The sequence below is a fragment of the Natator depressus genome, chromosome 7 (assembly GCF_965152275.1).
Source record: "Natator depressus isolate rNatDep1 chromosome 7, rNatDep2.hap1, whole genome shotgun sequence".
NCBI lineage: Eukaryota > Metazoa > Chordata > Testudines > Cheloniidae > Natator > Natator depressus.
Window position 1 is genome coordinate 82,349,340 of NC_134240.1, and position 19,482 is coordinate 82,368,821.

Genomic DNA, 19,482 nt, shown 5'->3' on the forward strand with positions numbered 1-19,482 from the left:
CTTGGGTTCAAAATTCTGGGCCTAGATCACAAATGACCAGGAATGCAGCGGCCACCTCTAAGGGCTTGTCTACACTGCCATGGCAGCACTTTAACATGGCTTGTGTAATTGTGGCACAGCGAGGGGAGAGAGCTCTCCCAGCGCTCTAAAAATCCACCTCCATGAGGGCCGTAGCTACCAGAATGGCTCCCAGCGCTAGTGCACTGTCTATACAGGTGTTTTACAGCGCTGAAACTTGCAGCACTCAGGGGTGTGGTTTTTCACACCCCTGAATGAGAAAGTTGCAGCACTGTAAAGTGCCAGTGTAGACAAGCCCTGAGTGTCTAAAATGTGAGTGTGCTGGGGGGGAGTAAGGATGTCTACATGTATCTGATGAAGTGAGCTGTAGCTCACAAAAGCTTATGCTCAAATAAATTTGTTAGTCTCTAAGGTGCCACAAGTACTCCTTTTCTTTTTATGTATCTGTATGGTGCTCATTACTTGCTTAACAACTTTCTACCTTCCTAATCTATTGTGCAGAGTGACAGAAAAATCAAACTATACAGTATTTCTGCTCTTCATCACTCCAATCTCTGCTTCATTTAATTAAAGCCCAATCAAACACCCAGAGTGACCACACACAGAGTTGAAAAATAAGAAGCCATCTTGCCTTGGAAGAGGAGGTGAGAGGGATCTTAGGCAAACAAAGAATGGATTAGACGACATTTTAGAGCACTTCATTGCATAAGCAGCATTTTATTCTCCAAAAACTACTGACTAGCTATTTTTTCCTTTTGTTCAATAACAAAGCAGAGGTGATTAGCTTATAGAAAGTCCCTGTTGTTCCTAAGAAAAAGAGAGGAAGGGATTCAGATCAGGCACTCCGGCTGTGACACATTGACATGTGCATGTGTGTATACAAGTGTACACAAGTGCTCTGTAGCAGAATGAGAGACTAGTTAATATAACTGTTCCCACTATGAGTCATGGACAAATTTCTGCTCTAGATAGATCCTGGCTCTAGTATTCCACTCTCTCAGTGCATGGAACTTCCCCTGACAACAGGGCCTGTGCTCAAGAAGGCAGCACAGAAAGTCAGTCGTGTTCCACCATTCCATTTTGATCTGAGAAGGGAATATTGCTCTGACCGTTTTTGTACAGATTGCCCTTGAACACTGAATGTGTTCAAAATTTGCTTGCTAACTTAATTCTGTCTTTAACGCATAAGTAGGAGATAACCCTTGTGCTCCAATTGCTACCCATACCCTGCTTCAGCATCCCAGTGCATGTTGAACAAAGCCTATATGATATCTTATACTTCTCCAAAGGATTGGGAAATGATTTACAAACTGATTATTTGCCAGCAAAATGCAGCCACTTCTGGGTAAAATGCAGCAGACTAACAGCACATAGCAATTGCTACACAAGAATTTAATGTAAATAAAAAAATAATACAACCACCCTGTATCCAACTGAAATTACTGGGAAATTTAGGGAGGCAGACTAATCAACCACACCAAAATATGGCCAGGACACAGGAGCAGCACCCCGCTCTTGGGGAAAACAGCATGGGATCTTTAATTACCATAATCAGGACTCAGGTTTACATTTCCTTCAAAAGACGTACACACACATACTGATTCAGTGTAACTCTCTTAAGTTCTTTCTACACTAACTAAGCTGTCACTTCAGCTCACAGGGTCAGAGCCCCAAGTCTTCGGAGCCCAAGGTCAGTTCATACTCCTCATCCTATCACAGCCTTATGATGGTGATGTGCATATCATAGGCACAAGACAATTGCAAGGAGGGCAGTCTCCAGCAAGAGGCAGAGGAGATGCCAAGGCTCGCAAACAAATTGTCTAGCTGTCTTTACGAGTTTGCTAAGGATATTTTGGTAAGGGAGAAAGATGATTAGACCTCTGAACAAAATGTTTAAGAAAACAGCTGCCCCTCTGCGTGAGAATATCCCTCCCCCTCCTAATATTCAAATCCTTTGGCACTCCTTCAAGGTATATTTAGACCACAAAGGGTTAACACCGGAAATGTGACTGACTGGCTTACAGGAAGGGCTGCTGGCAACAATTTGGCCTATTCACTCAGTGTTCATCCAGTAGCGGATGGCAGGACAGCTACACCCGACCTGAGTGTCTTCTTGAACTAGCCTTCCCAAGCAACAATGGCAGTGCATCCGCACTGAACTACAGACAGGGCATAGGTGAAGGCACTAAGAGTCAGGATTGAGAGGGAGAGATGGCGATGAGGAAGGGAGATGGTCTATTAACCTCTGTATAGCTGTGTGCCAGAGAGAGAGAGGGGCACAAGCTGGGAAAAGCTGTTAATCTATTTGTCTGATGTCTCTGACTGGAGAGGATGGGGGGTAAAGGGTAGGGTTGGTGGTGATGCAGTTCCAGAGGTGGTGAATTTTTCAGGGGAGTGTATCATTTAGGTTCCTCTCTTCTTGCCATCACTACCACTCTCTTGTGCTTATGTGGCTTTTTGCATACACCTACATTTCTCTTGCTCTGCTGCCTTCATCTCTTTTTGCCCTGCATGTATGTCTTTGCAAAACCCCTTCTCAGTCAGCATCACAGGAGGCAGAGAAGGGGCTCTGGAATATCATCACAACCCTTTCCTTTGACAGAACAGGACATTCCCTCTTCCCCCACAGAAAATGCCCATCCTCCAGCGTAGCACTTCATGGTTTGCTTTTTTAGTTTCCATAGGCATTCCTGTGGCACCCAGCATTGTATCACAGTGCCTCTCACAACTAACCAGAGTGGGTGGCCAAAGCACATTTTGGTGCCTTTTCAATTCCCTGTCATACTGTAGTCTCCCGCTTTCCCTCCACTCTCCCCCACTCCCTTCTTCTACCACCATGTCCTATTCAATCCAGTATTTCCACACTCTCCTTCATTTCTCCTCACCCTCGCTCTCCTATTTAGAGCTCCTCCCCTCCACTGCCCTCGTCTTCTCTTCCAGTTTTCCAACAAACATTACAAATTAAGTTCATTGCTTTCCCCTCAGCACCAGAAAGGCATTTTCACATTTCTCCCTCCCAGTCACTGTCCTGACCACAGAGGCCAATAAGAAGGGAATGGAGACTATCTCTCCAAAGGCTGGTCAGCCTGAGGTTTGGAAGAAAAACAGTCTGCACTGGCTGGTACCTGTAGTCATCTGGCTGTTGTCAGAGACCAAAAGAATCCGCATTTATTCCCAGAGCCCAAAGTTCCCAAAAGGGAACATTCCCCACATCCGGCGTGCATTGGGCTTCACTCAGCCTTTTACTTCCGCTCCCCTCACTCTGAGCCCCTGCTAATCCTTCCAGCTGCTCAACACTCCCACACACCTTTTTCTGTAGCCTTTTGCTTGCTTCAAGTGCCTCTTTCCACACTCCTTGCCTTTCTTCCCTCCCTCCTTTCCTGCTTTCCCCCAGTTATCTGCTGAATTCCACACACGCTTGCACAGACGGGATCAATCTGAGACTGACTCGCCTTCACTTTATCTCTGCTCCAAATGATTGATTCTCCCTCTTTAAGGGTAATTTGCTGGTGAATTCCATGTATTGCAAAAAACCCTATGAAATCTAATTCAATCCAATTGGCAGCTGGCACTTTTGGGAAGGAATACTGGAGAGCTGTCAATTTTCCTTTATAATTATGCAATATGTATATCATATTTATAGTGTGTGTCTGCCTATATGCACATATACAGTATATATAAGATTCATACATTACATGCATATATTCATATCCACATACACATAACACAATGGTGTCTGAGGCTACTTTATGCATTGTATATTTTTAGATTCCGATAGGTTTTTTTCAATCTTTTAAATAAGGAATATTTAAAAATATCAAATCAACATACTTGCAGTGGTTCATGTGCTAGATACATTCTCTCTCTCCCCCTCCCTCTGCACTCAACCATGATCAGTAAATAAAATCAAAGCCAGAATAGAAAAGTTTGTTTCTCTTCATACCTGATTCCACCTTCTGTTTAGGACATCCTCTGTTTTACTTAATGTACTTCTGCAGATACTAGGGTGATGAAGGCAGTTTAAGAATCTGGACAGAATAAAATTTGCTGGGAAGAAGGGTTTACAGCTAGATGAGGGATGCTGCAAGTGTCAAACAGATTATTACGGGAGTTGGTAATGCAACTGGAACACTTTGATGGGGCAAAGTTAAGCCAATTTTTGAAAATCCCACCCTATCTGTTTAATAAGAATTTCAGTTACTTCAGTCAGCAAAATCTCCTCAGAAGTCCCCTGAGCTACCACTTCATAAGAAAAACAATAAGAAAAATGTGTAGTTCAAATAAATGTTGTACAAAATACATGGGGGAAATGGCTAGATATAAAGATTGGGTTATACCTGCCAATTATTACACCGTCAAAGATTACATGCCTTTCTCCTCCTTTCCCTTCTCTCCTCACGCTGGATTCTGGCCAAATCTTGTTGTTTACATCCTCACTGCCAAAGCCATAGTTCAGTTCCTCTCATCCAGACCACTGAGACTCCCTCATCTCTAGCTTCCCTAATTGTGCATACTCCTTTCTTCAACCTAGCCAGCATTCAGCAGCTAAAATAATCCCCTTTGCCCCCTTGGTCTGCCTGGGTCCCTTCCCCATCTCAAGCATTTTTACTTGCCTCCCTCTTTCTCCCCACATAAAAGTTTGAGCCCTTTGTCCACATTGTCTCACAGCTCAGCCCTGCCAATCTCTTTGCTCACCCTCTGCCCTTCTGTTTCCTCTGCCCACTCTTTCACACTGCTCCCTACACCTGGAACAACATCCCTCTTCCAATGTGCCAAACATCCTCACTCTTCTTCTTTCAGAGGGGTAGCCGTGTACATCTGTATCAGCAAAAACAACGAGAAGTCCTGGGGGCACCTTCCTCAAAACCAACTTCATCTTTCTTTCCAAAATTGACTCCCACCCCTTTGCTCTGTACTCATCCCCCTTCTGTCTTACCTCAGTTTTACAATATCAGAACTTTACATGCTACAAGCCTCTCTTTATTCCATGTATTGTAACCCTCATCTCTCTTTCCCTAACCCCCTCTTTTTTCTGTTATTGTCACATTTTAGGTTTGCCTAGTTTAGACAAAGTTCTTTGAGGCAGTGATTTTACCTTTTTAATCTCTGTAAAGTGTCACACAAAATGATACTCTTTAATACGAACGATACAGTATTAAAAGGTGTCTTCTTCCTTCTCATCTTCACCAGGGACTAGTGGCTGGCTGAATGACTCTATAAACTAACTGGAACCTGATCCACCCAGAATGATTCCTGGTCTCAGAACTGAAACAAACCTTTCTGTAATAATAAATAATATTAGGCCTGAATCCCCTCTCATTCACACAGGTTTTACTCTTTCGGTGAATCAATCCTGATCTACAGCAGTATGTGACAGGAGAAGCCAGCCGAAGGCTTATATTTGATGTATATAATGATTACTCTTCTGTAAAGTGCGTAGTACAGTGCTGGTGGGAATGACTTCCATTGTCCTTCAGAAGAGGCACTCAGTCAGCTTTAGAAAACATATTCAAATAGATCATTCCCCGTTTTGCAGATGGAGAAACTGAGTCACAGATAGGTTAACTCATTTTCCCAAGTTCACATAGGCTTGACCCAAAGAAAACTGAAGTCAGTGAAAAGACTGCAATTAAATTTAATGTGCTTTGGATCTGGCCCTTAGTGAGCAAGTGGCAAAGTCAAGAACAAAATACAGGTCTCCTGATGCTTAGGCCCCTATTCTAACTGCTAGACCACACTGGAGGCTGCATAAATGATTTGATGGCTGAACTTGCACTATCAGTGGAAAAGCAAAAAGGGCCAATTGAATTAAGATAGCACAGGGGAGTGTTAACACACATGGAAACCCCTAGCTAATTACTCCTCCAGAAGAAAAATCCATCGTATGGGCAGAGGTTGAGCCATGCTACTACAGGAATCTCATCAGATGCCAATCTCCTTCCCGCCTTTGCTTTGTGCAGTGAAAACAGGCCAACTCAATTAACACCACATGGCTGTACCCGGAATCCATGTCTGAGGTCATTCTCAATTCTCTAACAGATTTTCCTCTCTGACAGGTTTCAAAGTAGCAGCCGTGTTAGTCTGTATCCGCAAAAGGAAAAGGAGTACTTGTGGCACCTTAGAGACTAACAAATTTATTTAAGCATAAGCTTTCGTGAGCTACAGCTCACTTCATCGGTTGCATGCAGTGGAAAATACAATGGGGAGATTTTATATACACAGAGAACATGAAACAATGGGTGTTACCATACACACTGTAACAAGAGTGATCAGGTAAGGTGAGCTATTACCAGCAGGAGAGCGGGGAACCTTTTGTAGTGATAATCAAAGTGGGCCACTTCCAGCAGTTGAACAGAATGTGTGAGGAACAGTGGGGGAGGGGGAGAATAAACATGGGGAAATAGTTTTACTTTGTGTAATGACACTCCCAGTCTTTATTCAAGCCTAAGTTAATTGTATCCACTTTGCAAATTAATTCCAATTCAGCAGTCTTTCGTTGGAGTCTGTTTTTGAAGTATTTTTTGTTGAAGAATTGCCACTTTTAGGTCTGTAATCGAGTGACCAAAGAGATTGAAGTATTCTCGGACTGGTTTTTGAATGTTATAATTCTTGACGTCTGATTTGTGTCCATTTATTCTTTTACGTAGAGACAGATTGACAGAGCCAGAAGAGTACCCAGAAGTTACCTACTACAGGACAGGCCCAACAAAGAAAATAACAGAACGGCACTAGCCATCACCTTCAGCCCCCAACTAGATGATGCGTTGGAGAGGTTTTAGTCACTATGACCCCCAGATCTCTCTCTTCAGTACTGTTTCGTAGGCAGTCATTTCCCATTTTGTACGTGTGCAACTGATTGTTCCTTCCTAAACAGAATACTTTGCATTTGTCCTTCTTGAGTTTCATCCTATTACTTCAGACCATTTTTCCAGTTTGTCCAGATCATTTTAATCCTATCCTCCATGTGGAGTTGTGCACATGCAAAGAGGCCACTTGTGAAAATTTTGCTAAGGAACAAGCTTTTTTCAAGCTAAACTGTGCCCATATTTTTGAGTGATAGTAGATGGATTTTCAATATGGCAAGGTGCTGATGTTTTAATGGAGGTGGTTTTGGATTCAAAACATCCAGATTTTCTCTTTGTTTGTGTTTTTGGTGCTAATGGAAACCCCAATTCAGCAAAGCACTTAAGCACGTGCTTAACTTTTATGCACATGCTTAAGTCCCTAACTTCAGTAGAACTTAGGCACACACGTAAGTGTTTTGTTGAATTAGGATCATAATCATTTTATCAACATTATGTGTGCAAAATCAGATGGAAGGAGTGGAACAAGCAAAATTCCACCAATTTTTTTAAAATGTCACACAGTTCTAGTTATGAAATACGACAACATATTAAAATCTTTCTTGCTTATAATAGCACCTAAAACATTTTAAAAGGGGCAACCCCCACCCAGAACCGCCCCTTCTACAAGTGCTCAAAGGCCGCACACAAAGCGAGGGAGCCTACAAGCAGGAGTGTGGGACTGATTTGAATCAAGGGCTAAATGTGTTTGCAGACAGCAATGACCCAGTTTGGTTTCAGTGACAGGGTTGGGGTTTGTTTTTAAAATGGAAGAAGGAAGGGGCTGACTAGGAGATAGGGAGCTCTTTCTTTCATCAGTCCTTTGTGTCCTTACTTCCATGTAGGGGGAGAAATAGCACTGGTTGTCCCTGTCTTTCTGTAGGATAGGGGAAGAGAGATGTAGAATAATAGACAATTCTCTCACCAGTGGTCCAGTATTAGTATAGTTGCACTGGCATTAGCAATGGTGGGATGGATTCCTGGAGTTTTTATTATGATGCTGCCTAGCCTTGCTCAGAGTAAGTACCAGCGTGGCACCAAAAAAAAATAAAATAAAAATGAGCCAATGTGATTTAGAGCTGCCTACACGGCCACGTCACAGATCAGAGGGTAATTCTCCCTCCCCTCTACATACTCTAGTGAGACTGCAACTTGATGACACATCTCTGGGCACCTCAGTGACAGAAAGATGCCAACAAACTGCAGGGAATTCCAAGACCCGGAACAAAAATCACAAAGGGGCCAGAGATGTGAGAAAAGAATGAAAAAATCCACCTATCTATAGTTTATTTAAACAACAATTAAGGGACTGGAATTATAACGTGGGGTAGGTAATGGGGCATAAAATAAGGGGTAGAATTGGTCTTTCTAAATCTGTTAAAAAAATCTTGCCTTGATTTTGTCTGTCTCTGTCTATACTTATTTATTTAGACACTTTCCCCAGTGAGTTGAAGAATTCTCTTTTCATTTCCCTTTGCTTCTCATACAAATGAAGCGTGTCATCTCCTGCATGAAGGTCACGGTGCTACAATAGCTTCTGTCAGATGCACTCATTCACCTCTGTGCCTAAAGATCTCTTCCCCTCCTGCTCCCCCCATTCCCATTTGAAATCCCCATTGCTAATGATAACATCGGAGACAAGGGACAGTGGGGCTCTCTTAGGGCTTGTTGACAATGAGTTGCTGGCAAGCTGGGGTGTGAATCTACCCCACACTAAATCGCTTAGCACTAATTGTCTGTGTGGACCCTGCTGACACGCATTAACAGTTTGTTACTATGCTTTGATCTAGTCCTCCTTGAAATGGCTCTGGATGAAAGCACATTAACAAACTGTTAATGCACATCAGCAGGGTCCATCTGGACAGTTAGTGCACAGCATGCTAGCGTGGAGTAGATTCATGGCCCTGCTTGCTAGGAAGTAAACGTTTGTGTTGATAAGCCCTTAGTGGAAACTACTGTCCCTACCCTTGGTTATGGGGCATGTAGTTCAGTCATGTCTAGGAGCCATCTGACCAGCTAAAAGAAGGGTACTCCATTTCTCCATCAGAAGCTCCCAAAGAGGACACGTGTGGACATATTCAGACAGTAAGGAGGCAAACACAGGAGAAGAAAAAAGGGAAATGGAAAGAAAGAATTAACAAGAAAACAAGAAGAGACAGGAGAAAGTCATGATTTGGACCTTAATATTTTGCAAACAATTACATTTCGCTATCATTATAGCTGTGACAGAATTGTCACAGGCCAAGAGACTGGGGGTAAAATCCTGACCCTTGAAAGCAATGGGAAATTTTCCGTTGACTTCAACAGGGCCAGAATTTCACTCTGTAAGACAAAGCTAAGGCTCTGAACTCACAGACTTATGTGGGGGGAAATACTCAAAGCCAGCAGGTTTATTGGTACAGTACCTTGAAAATACTCATAGAATCACAGAATGTCAGGGTTGGAAGGGATTTCAGGCGGCCATCTAGTCCAATCCCCTGCTCAAAGCAGGATCAATCCCCAACTAAATCATCCCAGCCAAGGCTTTGTCAAGCCTGACCTTAAAAACCTCTAAGGAAGGAGATTCCACCCCCCACCCCACCCAGGTAACACATTCCAGTGTGTCACCACCCTCCTAGTGAAAAAGTTTTTCCTAATATCCAACCTAAACCTCCCCCACTGCAACTTGAGACCATTACTCCTTGTTCTGTCATCAGCTACCACTGAGAACTGTCTAGATCCATCCTCTTTGGAACCCCCTTTCAGGTAGTTGAAAGCAGCTATCAAATCCCCCCTCATTCTTCTCCTCTGCAGACTAAACAATCCCAGTTCCCTCAGCCTCTCCTCATAAGTCATGTGTTCCAGGCCCCTAATCATTTTTGTTGCCCTCCGCTGGATGCTTTCCAATTTGTCCACATCCTTCTTGTAGTGTGGGGCCCAAAACTGGACACAGTACTCCAGATGAGGCCTCACCAATGTTGAATAGAGGGGAATGATCATGTTCCTCGATCTGCTGGCAATGCTCCTACTTATACATCCCAAAATGCCATTGGCCTTCTTGGCAACAAGGGCACACTGTTGACTCATATCCAACTTCTCGTCCACTGTAACCCCTAGGTCCTTTTCTGCAGAACTGCTGCCTAGCCATTCAGTCCCTAGTCTGTAGCGGTGCATGGGATACTTCCATCCTAAGTGCAGGACTCTGCACTTGTCCTTGTTGAACCTCATCAGATTTCTTTTGGCTCAATCCTCTAATTTGTCTAGGTCCCTCTGTATCCTATCCCTACCCTCCACGTATCTACCATTCCTCCCAGTTTAGTGTCATCTGCAAACTTGCTGAGGGTGCAGTCCACACCATCCTCCAGATCATTAATGAAGATATTGAATAAAACCGGCCCCAGGACCGACCCTTGGGGCACTCCGCTTGATACCGGCTGCCAACTAGACATGGAGCCATTGATCACTACCCGTTGAGCCCGACGATCTAGCCAGCTTTCTATCCATTTTATAATCCATTCATCCAGCCCATACTTCTTTAACCTGCTGGCAAGAATATTGTGTTCATATAAATCAGAACTTTAAATATTCGACTTTTAATGCAAAAAAAAGGTTTGGGGGTTTGGGGGCTTTTTAGCAGAGTAAACAAACTGTTCATGAAAGAGTCTAAAATGAGTCTAATTCCCCAAGAAGGCTGTTCAGATGAGTAATCTTGCCATTTCAAATGCATGCCCATCATAGAAGCATAGAATCATAGATGAAAGCCTGTGTAATTTACCCTTTACAACACTGCAGTACTGCAGGTCACTTTATTGGATGTAAGGTGTTACAAACACAAAGAAACAAAGGTGTGATTTTTTGGTACAGAATGACATTATCCAACAGTAGATGCATGCACTGCTGGGCAGCAGGCGAGGAGACCTACTGAAACCCATGGGTGGCCTATGCTGAGGCTTTAGGTCTCACTGTCACTGTCCCCCAGGGTGTGCTTGTCAAAGAGGTATTCTGCCATCCCATATTTGGGTGCCCCCATCTTGCGCAGGTTGGTCACATGTTCACCCAGTTCAAGCACCTATTTACGGCCATGTTAGAAAGCATGAACTGACCTGAGTGTTCCACACAGTCTCCACACCGTTTAAAGCCATCTCACTTCCCAGACTGTTGCCCCAATAGATTTTTAGAGCACCAACTTCCTGGTTAATCTATCTAGTTGCTGCATATGTGCAGGTAAGCATGTGAGTGACTACTTTTGGAAAACGTGATGAGTGCAGAGACATATCATGCCATTTCTACACACAGAAACTCCACTGGTTTTATTAAAATCAATGGTAAGAATCTCACCAGCTTCAATGGAAGAAGAGTTAGGCCAGGGCCAAATGATTTTGACAACTGCAACCAATCTGTTTGGGAGTTACAGAAGCTTAAAGAAACTTCATTGCAAACCGCAAAACTAGTTTATTTTCTGCTCTCATTACTTAAATGGATGCATGAATCTCCCCCCCCCCCTTTTTTTTTTTTTTAAATTAGTGAGGTTGAAAGACTGGAGTGAATTTTGGGACTCCTATAAACAGAGCTTTGAAGCAGAAACAATGACAGAGCCTTCACTCTATTGACACAAACAGCCTTACCATAATGTCCTTCAATTAAAGAGCTGCTGACACTTCATGGAACACTATGACAAATATTCAATTTAGAAACAATCCTGACTACCTGTCATCTTATTTGTAATTCTGTTCTTTGTTTGCTAAGGACATTTGCAAGAAAACATGCTCTTGTTAGCTGTTTAAGTTCTCACCTGCATGTCTCCCAGCTGAAGTCATAACTCTGTTTGCGATTTACGTCACACGTAGACTATTCTGATTAGTGCTTTGTCATAATTGTTTCACACATGAAAACAAATATTTTGGCAAGGTCTTGAAAGAACCTGTGAATTTCATGAAGGCTCGGGGGAGTGGGGGGGGAGGAGGGGGCGGGAGAGAATCTTCCATTTCTACCAGCAAACACAGTTTTTGAGATAAACAATGCTGGAGTTACGTCCTCAGAACAAAAAAAAGTTTAAATCTCCATCCTTTTGCCACAAGTGAAAATTTTCTATTTTTAAAGAGACATTGTACATTTTAAGCAGTCATCTAATTTCCCCCCCTCCAATACTCTAATATAGTAAATGGAATAAATGCTAGGAACAGAATAATTTCAAAGAAATAAAGATCCCATTTTCCTGAAATTCTTTATACTGTGACCAAACAAAAAACAAGAGAAGAAAAATATAGATACCCTATGACTACAGCAGCAGGATTGTTTTTAGATATTTTAGAAATTTCTCTGTGTGGTGCCAGCAGTTTTTTTTCTTTTTTTTTTTTTTTTTTCTTTTAAGGAGGCATTGTAGACTGTGGCATGGTTGTAGGTTAGGATAGTAAAGAAAAAAAAAGAATTGAATTGCATGAGTCAAATATGAGGAGTAATTGAAGAGTGTAACCCTAGGGCTGGAAAACCTAATGGAATTCCTAAGTGAAATGGTTCAGTGCTATAATAAATAGAAGGTCCATTAACAGCAGCAAAGAACAAGCCACTGATGCTGCAGGCAAATGTTACGAGGGGTAACTGCAGCCACTGAAGAGTAGTAAGAAAATAAGTATCCCAATCCCCCTTGCTGTCAAATCATCAAGTAATCGTCATTTAGGATTAAAGGTTTAATAGGGTGGAGGATGGGGTACACAGATACCTGCTTGTAGCTGCTTCTGGAATCTCTGTTGTTAAAGTCTGTGGTCTCTCTCCTGGATAAAGCTGCTTACACAGGGCAGGTGGGATGCACGAAACGAAACAAGAGTCAGAGGGTCTGCACTGATTTCCTTCTATAACTATTCATTTGTTGAAGTTCTCTGGTTACTGATGAACTTTCTTTGCTCCATATTTATTTTAACTTCACCTCTTCTTTACAATGGGAACTGAAAGAGGTTTGATAAAGGGGTTGGAAGCTTGTCTGTTCATTATCATTTCTAGAAGAGCCCGTGTATCTTGGCTGAAATTCTAACTCTAAATTTTTTAGTAATATTCTGAGAATCACTACCTCTATCCATACACCTCCTACAACAGCACCTAGTGGGACTTCTTCTCCCTTTTTCTTCCAACAGAGACTGTACTACTGTCACAAGACTTGTTCCATATTACAGGGGTTAGACTCTTCCCTGCACTGATACAAAATAGGCCCTTTACTTGTCTATTTATTTAAAAAATAAAAAAAAAAAAGACCAGACGGACACATGGGGATGAGTACATATTGCCATAGGAAGCATATCTTCAACTTTCACAATTCTTGTTCATTTAAATGTTCATTGATCATACTGTATTAGTAGATCTTTTATGCACAGATAACTGTTCGGTAGGGTTCTGATGACAGAGTTGTGTCTCTCTCCCCCCATCGCAGTTTATGTCACCACCAGAATCCCTCCCTGGAATCTTCTCCATTTATAAGACAGGTTGGAGAAAGGAAGCTATCTGATTACCTGACAGGTGCTCTGAAGTACACAAGAACTGGTATGTGGCACAGCCATATTTGTTGGAACTCATCAGTCACATTATCCTTATTTTACAAAAGCAACAAGAGACCTCATGAAAGTGTCTGTACTTCAGAGACTGATGGGCTAGAGTGATGGCTGTAGAAGGTACTGAACAATACCCAAGGCATACAGGTATCATGGGTATAACCATGCACATATTAGTGCTCACTTCTCTCTCCATGGTCCATGTATTATTCTAAGTAGAATGTGCAATATACAGAAACAGAAGGCATCAGAGGTACAAGACAGAGGATTCATGAAATCACCTGGAGTGCCCGGAGGGTGTATCTGCAGCAAGTGGCCATTGATATTTATTCTGATGTCTTACCTCGTCTTTATCCTGCACCTGGATGAAAAGGGGAAGGGCAAAGCCCACCTGGGCCAGCTCCGGGATTCCAACACTGTACTCAGAACTATTGAACTCGGGGGCATTGTCATTTAGGTCTATGACAAGGATGTTGAAAGTGGTGATCACTGTAGCGTTGGAGGGAGTGCGGTCATCATTCAACTCCGTACCCTGCAAGAGAAAATATCAGTGTGGCCTTTATTTCAAAGAACAAGCATAAGAGAAATGCAGAAGATTGCGGCCCATCATACAGAAATTGCATACAGGCAGTGCAGTTGACTGCTGTCATTGAGACAAAGTCAATGGCACAGTAATAGCCTTCCCTTGTCGTTTACATCATGGATGCAGCATGATTTGACCGAGGCTTTAAATGTGCATTTGTGGTGCAAGTTTAGTGTTCAAAGTGAAAGACTGATAACTGTGGCTTTAGTCCAGCACAACATAGTTAGGAGCTATGCAAGCTCCCTCACCTCTTAGGTCTGCCAAGGATGGGCACACTGAATTTTTACCTACACCACCTCTACTACTCCAGTACCTATCGCTCTGATTATACTCGTTACTACTGACCTACAAATCTGCCTGTCATCTGGACTGCCACCTTTAGAGATTTGCCTTGTGGGACCAAAACTGTTGTCTCTCATTATGATACTATGCACTGTAATGACACAAACTCATAACAGTATGATGCATACAGGAGACGGTTTTCTCCACTAGCATTAATGTCAAGATTGTTAACATCTTGCAAAATAGCCTGGCAGGACATGGGAGACACTCCTCAAAACCAGGGTTTTCCCAGGACATCTGAGGGAGGTGGTGACATCAGGTTTACTCCTGGGCCTTGCCTGAACTGAGATTAGCAGCAGTGAAAATCATGCTGTGATGTGATGGAGACAAACATCCACTAGAAAAATAAGACAAGACCAGCAAACTCATTTTACTTGGGACTTAAAATAGGTTTGGCTGCAAATTACTAGACATGAAGGGCCAGTGCACTGGCACTCTATGTGATAAATTCCCACCAGACATCTTAACTTATACAGGGTTTTTTGGTGGGGGGAAGGAGGAGAGAAGGGAGGTGGGTGGCTGGAGGATGAACCTTATTGTCACAGAAACGAGGGTGGTGAAGGACATTTGAAAATAGAGTTCTTCCTCTTGTATTTTGTATAATCTAAAAAAATGGAAACAAGACCACAAGGGGAGGAAAGAGCCCCCTGCAGCTCCATGGAACACTGGAGGGCAGGCAGATGGGGCTGCTAAAGATCACCCTGAGGCTGATTGTGGAGTTCGTAAAATTCAGCATTTCCACAGGTTCGCATTTGGGCCTAATCTATTTTACTTACACACACACACACACACACACACACACACACACGTTTTTGACCCCAAAATCAACCCTGCTCCCTCCCCGCCGAGAATCAAGGGAAAGAAGCAGGATTCCAAGGGATGATAATAGTATATTGACCGTGTAGAACTCCACAGAAAGACCCACACCACAGGTCAAGCCGAGTAATTACATGTCATTTTCTCTCCCTGACAAAGCGCTGCCCCTACCACAGCAAGGAGGTGAGCTGTACTCAGGGGTATTGCCAGCAGATTGAGGGACGTGATCGTTCCCCTCTATTCGACACTGGTGAGGCCTCATCTGGAGTACTTTCAGAGTAACAGCCGTGTTAGTCTGTATTCGCAAAAAGAAAAGGAGTACTTGTGGCACCTTAGAGACTAACCAATTTATTTGAGCATAAGCTTTCGCGAGCTACAGCTCACTTCATCGGATGCATACTGTGGAAAGTTTAGAAGATCTTATTATATACACACAAAGCATGAAAAAATACCTCCTCCCACCCCACTCTCCTGCTGGCAATAACTTATCTAAAGTGTATATGTATATGTATGTAAAGTAAATGTATACCTTCAGATCAGCGGCACTGCTATGGGTACCCGCATGGCCCCACAGTATGCCAACATTTTTATGGCTGATTTAGAACAACGCTTCCTCAGCTCTCGTCCCCTAACGCCCCTAAACTACTTGTGCTATATTGATGACATCTTCATCATCTGGACCCATGGAAAAGAAGCCCTTGAGGAATTCCACCATGATTTCAACAATTTCCATCCCACCATCAACCTCAGCCTGGTCCAGTCCACACAAGAGATCCACTTCCTGGACACTACAGTGCTAATAAACGATGGTCACATAAACACCACCCTATACCGGAAACCTACTGACCGCTAGTCCTACCTACATGCCTCCAGCTTTCACCCTGACTACACCACACGATCCATCGTCTACAGCCAAGCTCTGCGATACAACCGCATTTGCTCCAACCCCTCAGACAGAGACAAACACCTACAAGATCTCTATCAAACATTCTTACAACTACAATACCCACCTGCGGAAGTGAAGAAACAGATTGATAGAGCCAGAAGAGTTCCCAGAAGTCACCTACTACAGGACAGGCCTAACAAAGACAATAACAGAACGCCACTAGCCGTCACCTTCAGCCCCCAACTAAAACCCCTCCAACGCATTATTAAGGATCTACAACCTATCCTGAAGGATGACCCAACACTCTCACAAATCTTGGGAGACAGGCCAGTCCTTGCTTACAGACAGCCCCCCAACCTGAAGCAAATACTCACCAGCAACCACATACCACACAACAGAATCACTAACCCAGGAACCTATCCTTGCAACAAAGCCCGTGGCCAACTGTGCCCACATATCTATTCAGGGGACACCATCACAGGCCCTAATAACATCAGCCACACTATCAGAGGCTCGTTCACCTGCACATCCACCAATGTGATATATGCCATCATGTGCCAGCAATGCCCCTCTGCCATGTACATTGGTCAAACTGGACAGTCTCTACGTAAAAGAGTAAATGGACACAAATCAGATGTCAAGAATTATAACATTCATAAACCAGTCGGAGAACACTTCAATCTCTCTGGTCACGCGATTACAGACATGAAAGTCGCTATTTTACAACAAAAAAACTTCAAATCCAGACTCCAGCGAGAAACTGCTGAATTGGAATTCATTTGCAAATTGGATACAATTAACTTAGGCTTGAATAGAGCCTGGGAGTGGCTTAGTCATTATGCAAGGTAGCCTGTTTCCCCTTGTTTTTTCCTACCCCCCCCCCCGCCCAGACGTTCTTGTTAAACCCTGGATTTGTGCTGGAAATGGCCCAACTTGATTATCATACACATTGTAAGGAGAGTGATCACTTTAGATAAGCTATTACCAGCAGGAGAGTGGTGTGGGAGGAGGTATTTTTTCATGCTTTGTGTTTATATAATAAGATCTTCTAAACTTTCCACAGTATGCATCCGATGAAGTGAGCTGTAGCTCACGAAAGCTTATGCTCAAGTAAATTGGTTAGTCTCTAAGGTGCCATCTGGAGTACTGTGTCCAGTTTTGGGCCCCACGCTACAAGAAGGATGTGGAAAAATTGGAAAGCGTCCAGCGGAGGGCAACAAAAATTATTTGGGGACTGGAACACATGACTTATGAGGAGAGGCTGAGGGAACTGGGATTGTTTAGTCTGCAGAAGAGAAGAGTGAGGGGGGATTTGATAGCTGCTTTCAACTACCTGAAAGGGGGTTCCAAAGAGGATGGCTCTAGACTGTTCTCAGTGGTAGCAGATGACAGAACAAGGCGTAATGGTCTCAAGTTGCAGTGGGGGAGATTTAGGTTGGATCTTAGGAAAAACTTTTTCACTAGGAGGGTGGTGAAACACTGGAATGCGTTACCTAGGGAGGTGGTGGAATCTCCTTCCTTAGACGTTTTTAAGGTCAGGCTTGACAAAGCCCTGGCTGGGATGATTTAATTGGGGATCGTTCCTGCTTTGAGCAGGGGGTTGGACTAGATGACCTCCTGAGGTCCCTTCCAACCCTGATATTCTATGATTCTACTCTTCCAGTGCTGGCTGCCATCCTCCCAGTCAATGACTTCTCTAACATGCTGATTCTTTCCTCCAGCCCAGTGGAATCCACACTTCTAAATGTGTTTCCAACCCACTGGCTGGCTTGGTATTGATTTTGATTAAAGAGCGGAAATCGGAGTTGGGAGAGCAGTTCTCTGGTGGGGCCTCATGGCGTCGGAACGTTATGCTTCGATGTATTTTCATGATGAAGTGACTTTTAGCCTTTTCTTTTTAATCCTTGTACCATGCAACACAGACATAGATGCAGCTGAAGGATCTGCTGGACACCAAAAATACAGGTGCCCAGTGAGATTGGGGGTGGGGTGGGGGGGGAAGACCCATTTTTGTCATGGCAGCATCTGTCTCTGCCCTTCTAATTCTGTTGCATCTCACAGTCCCTACTAGCTCCACCAGTACGTTCCCCCTTCATTAATCCACAGGACACTGTTCATCCTGCTGCTCAAAGGGGTTCTGGCATGCAGCATGTGTGTCTAGCCTCCTCCCACCCCGAGGAGTACCACTGAGCCAGAACAGAGCAGCACATACACTACAGAAGATAGAAACCACCAAAAGAGGAGTACCCCAGAGCAGAAGTTCACAGAGCTTTGGAAGAGCTAACTGAGCTAGCAGCAGTCAGGGTGAATCACAAGAAATAGAATAGGTTAATTCTACAGCCCACTCCCCAATCTAGGGATAATGGGGTCTGTCCCTGATGCCAGACAGGGGGAGAGAGAGGGGTCCTGCACTGGGAATAGCAGAGGTCTGCCCTGGTGCCAGATAGGGAAAGAGTACTGCCAGTGTGCTTCTTCACTTGAAATAAGTCAGTATTAAGCAGCACAGAGCAGCAACACATTCACAGATGATCCTCTGACTGAAGTGCCTTTCCTGTCCCTTCAGCTATGCTGATCCTTCCCCTTGTCTCCCCAAGGGGATATTGCTCTCAGTGTCTCACCTTCACTGTGAGAATGAATCCAGTGCTGTAGAAAGGGTTTTCACGGTCCAGTGGCCCATTCAGGGTTAAAGCTCCACTGATGTAGTCCAGTGCAAAGATGCTGTTGGTGTTACCTGGCAATGAAAACAAACAGGATGAGCACAAGCAGCCCATATTGCTGAAGACACAGAAACTATGGACTTAACACAGAGGAAAGCCTGATGAGACAAGCCTCTTCTCCCTACCCTCCATGCATGACCAGGTCAGGCAAAAAGCGATTTTAGAATTCAGAACTGTAGTCTGGTTTAAGACCCCCAGCCGGGTAACAGATTATACTAGTATGTGCAGACTTAAAGCATTATAAATGCATTTTAAAATTAAATGGCTGTAAATCAGTTCCTCCTTCACTTACCTACCCAATACCGGGCTCAGAACCGTGCTTTCCTTGCAAGAGCTGATAGCATCACAAACACTTCAGGCAGTGTAGGAATTTCAAAGAGTTTCTGCTAAAATGTAAACGCATTCATCGTTTTTATCTCCACATCTACTCTGTTACTGACTTGGGATCTCAGACAGCGTATACAGACCGCCACCTTGCAGTTTACCTCTTAGCAAGTGTTGAAGTCTGAGCACAAAGAGAGAGCAGCCGTAGTGGGGCAGCTACTCCCATCACATGAAGGTGGGAGGGAAATGGTTGGACTGGGCTGGGAGTAAGCAGAGCCTTAGCTCCATCCCCACCCTCATGCACCAGCTGCAGAGCTAAGGTGGTGCAGAATGGGAAGTATGCTGAGCTGGTGCAGGTTGTTTCTCCCCTGAAGCGAAGGGGAAGCAGGGACCCAACTGGGACCTGGCCTGCTCCTAGAACAAGAACACATTTCAT

The 19,482-nt window shown here is 43.7% G+C and overlaps 1 protein-coding gene across 1 annotated transcript in view; it reads right to left on the reverse strand.

The window, feature by feature from the left end:
* The window catches only part of CDH23 (cadherin related 23), a 552,537-nt gene that overhangs the window by 243,977 nt on the left and 289,078 nt on the right, over positions 1-19,482 (reverse strand). Inside the window, exons 11-12 of the mRNA XM_074958929.1 lie at positions 18,624-18,736; positions 13,722-13,910 (exon numbers count right to left, since the gene is read on the reverse strand). Of these exons, the coding sequence (XP_074815030.1) occupies positions 13,722-13,910; positions 18,624-18,736 (302 nt within the window). The remainder of the gene's footprint in view (positions 1-13,721; positions 13,911-18,623; positions 18,737-19,482) is intronic.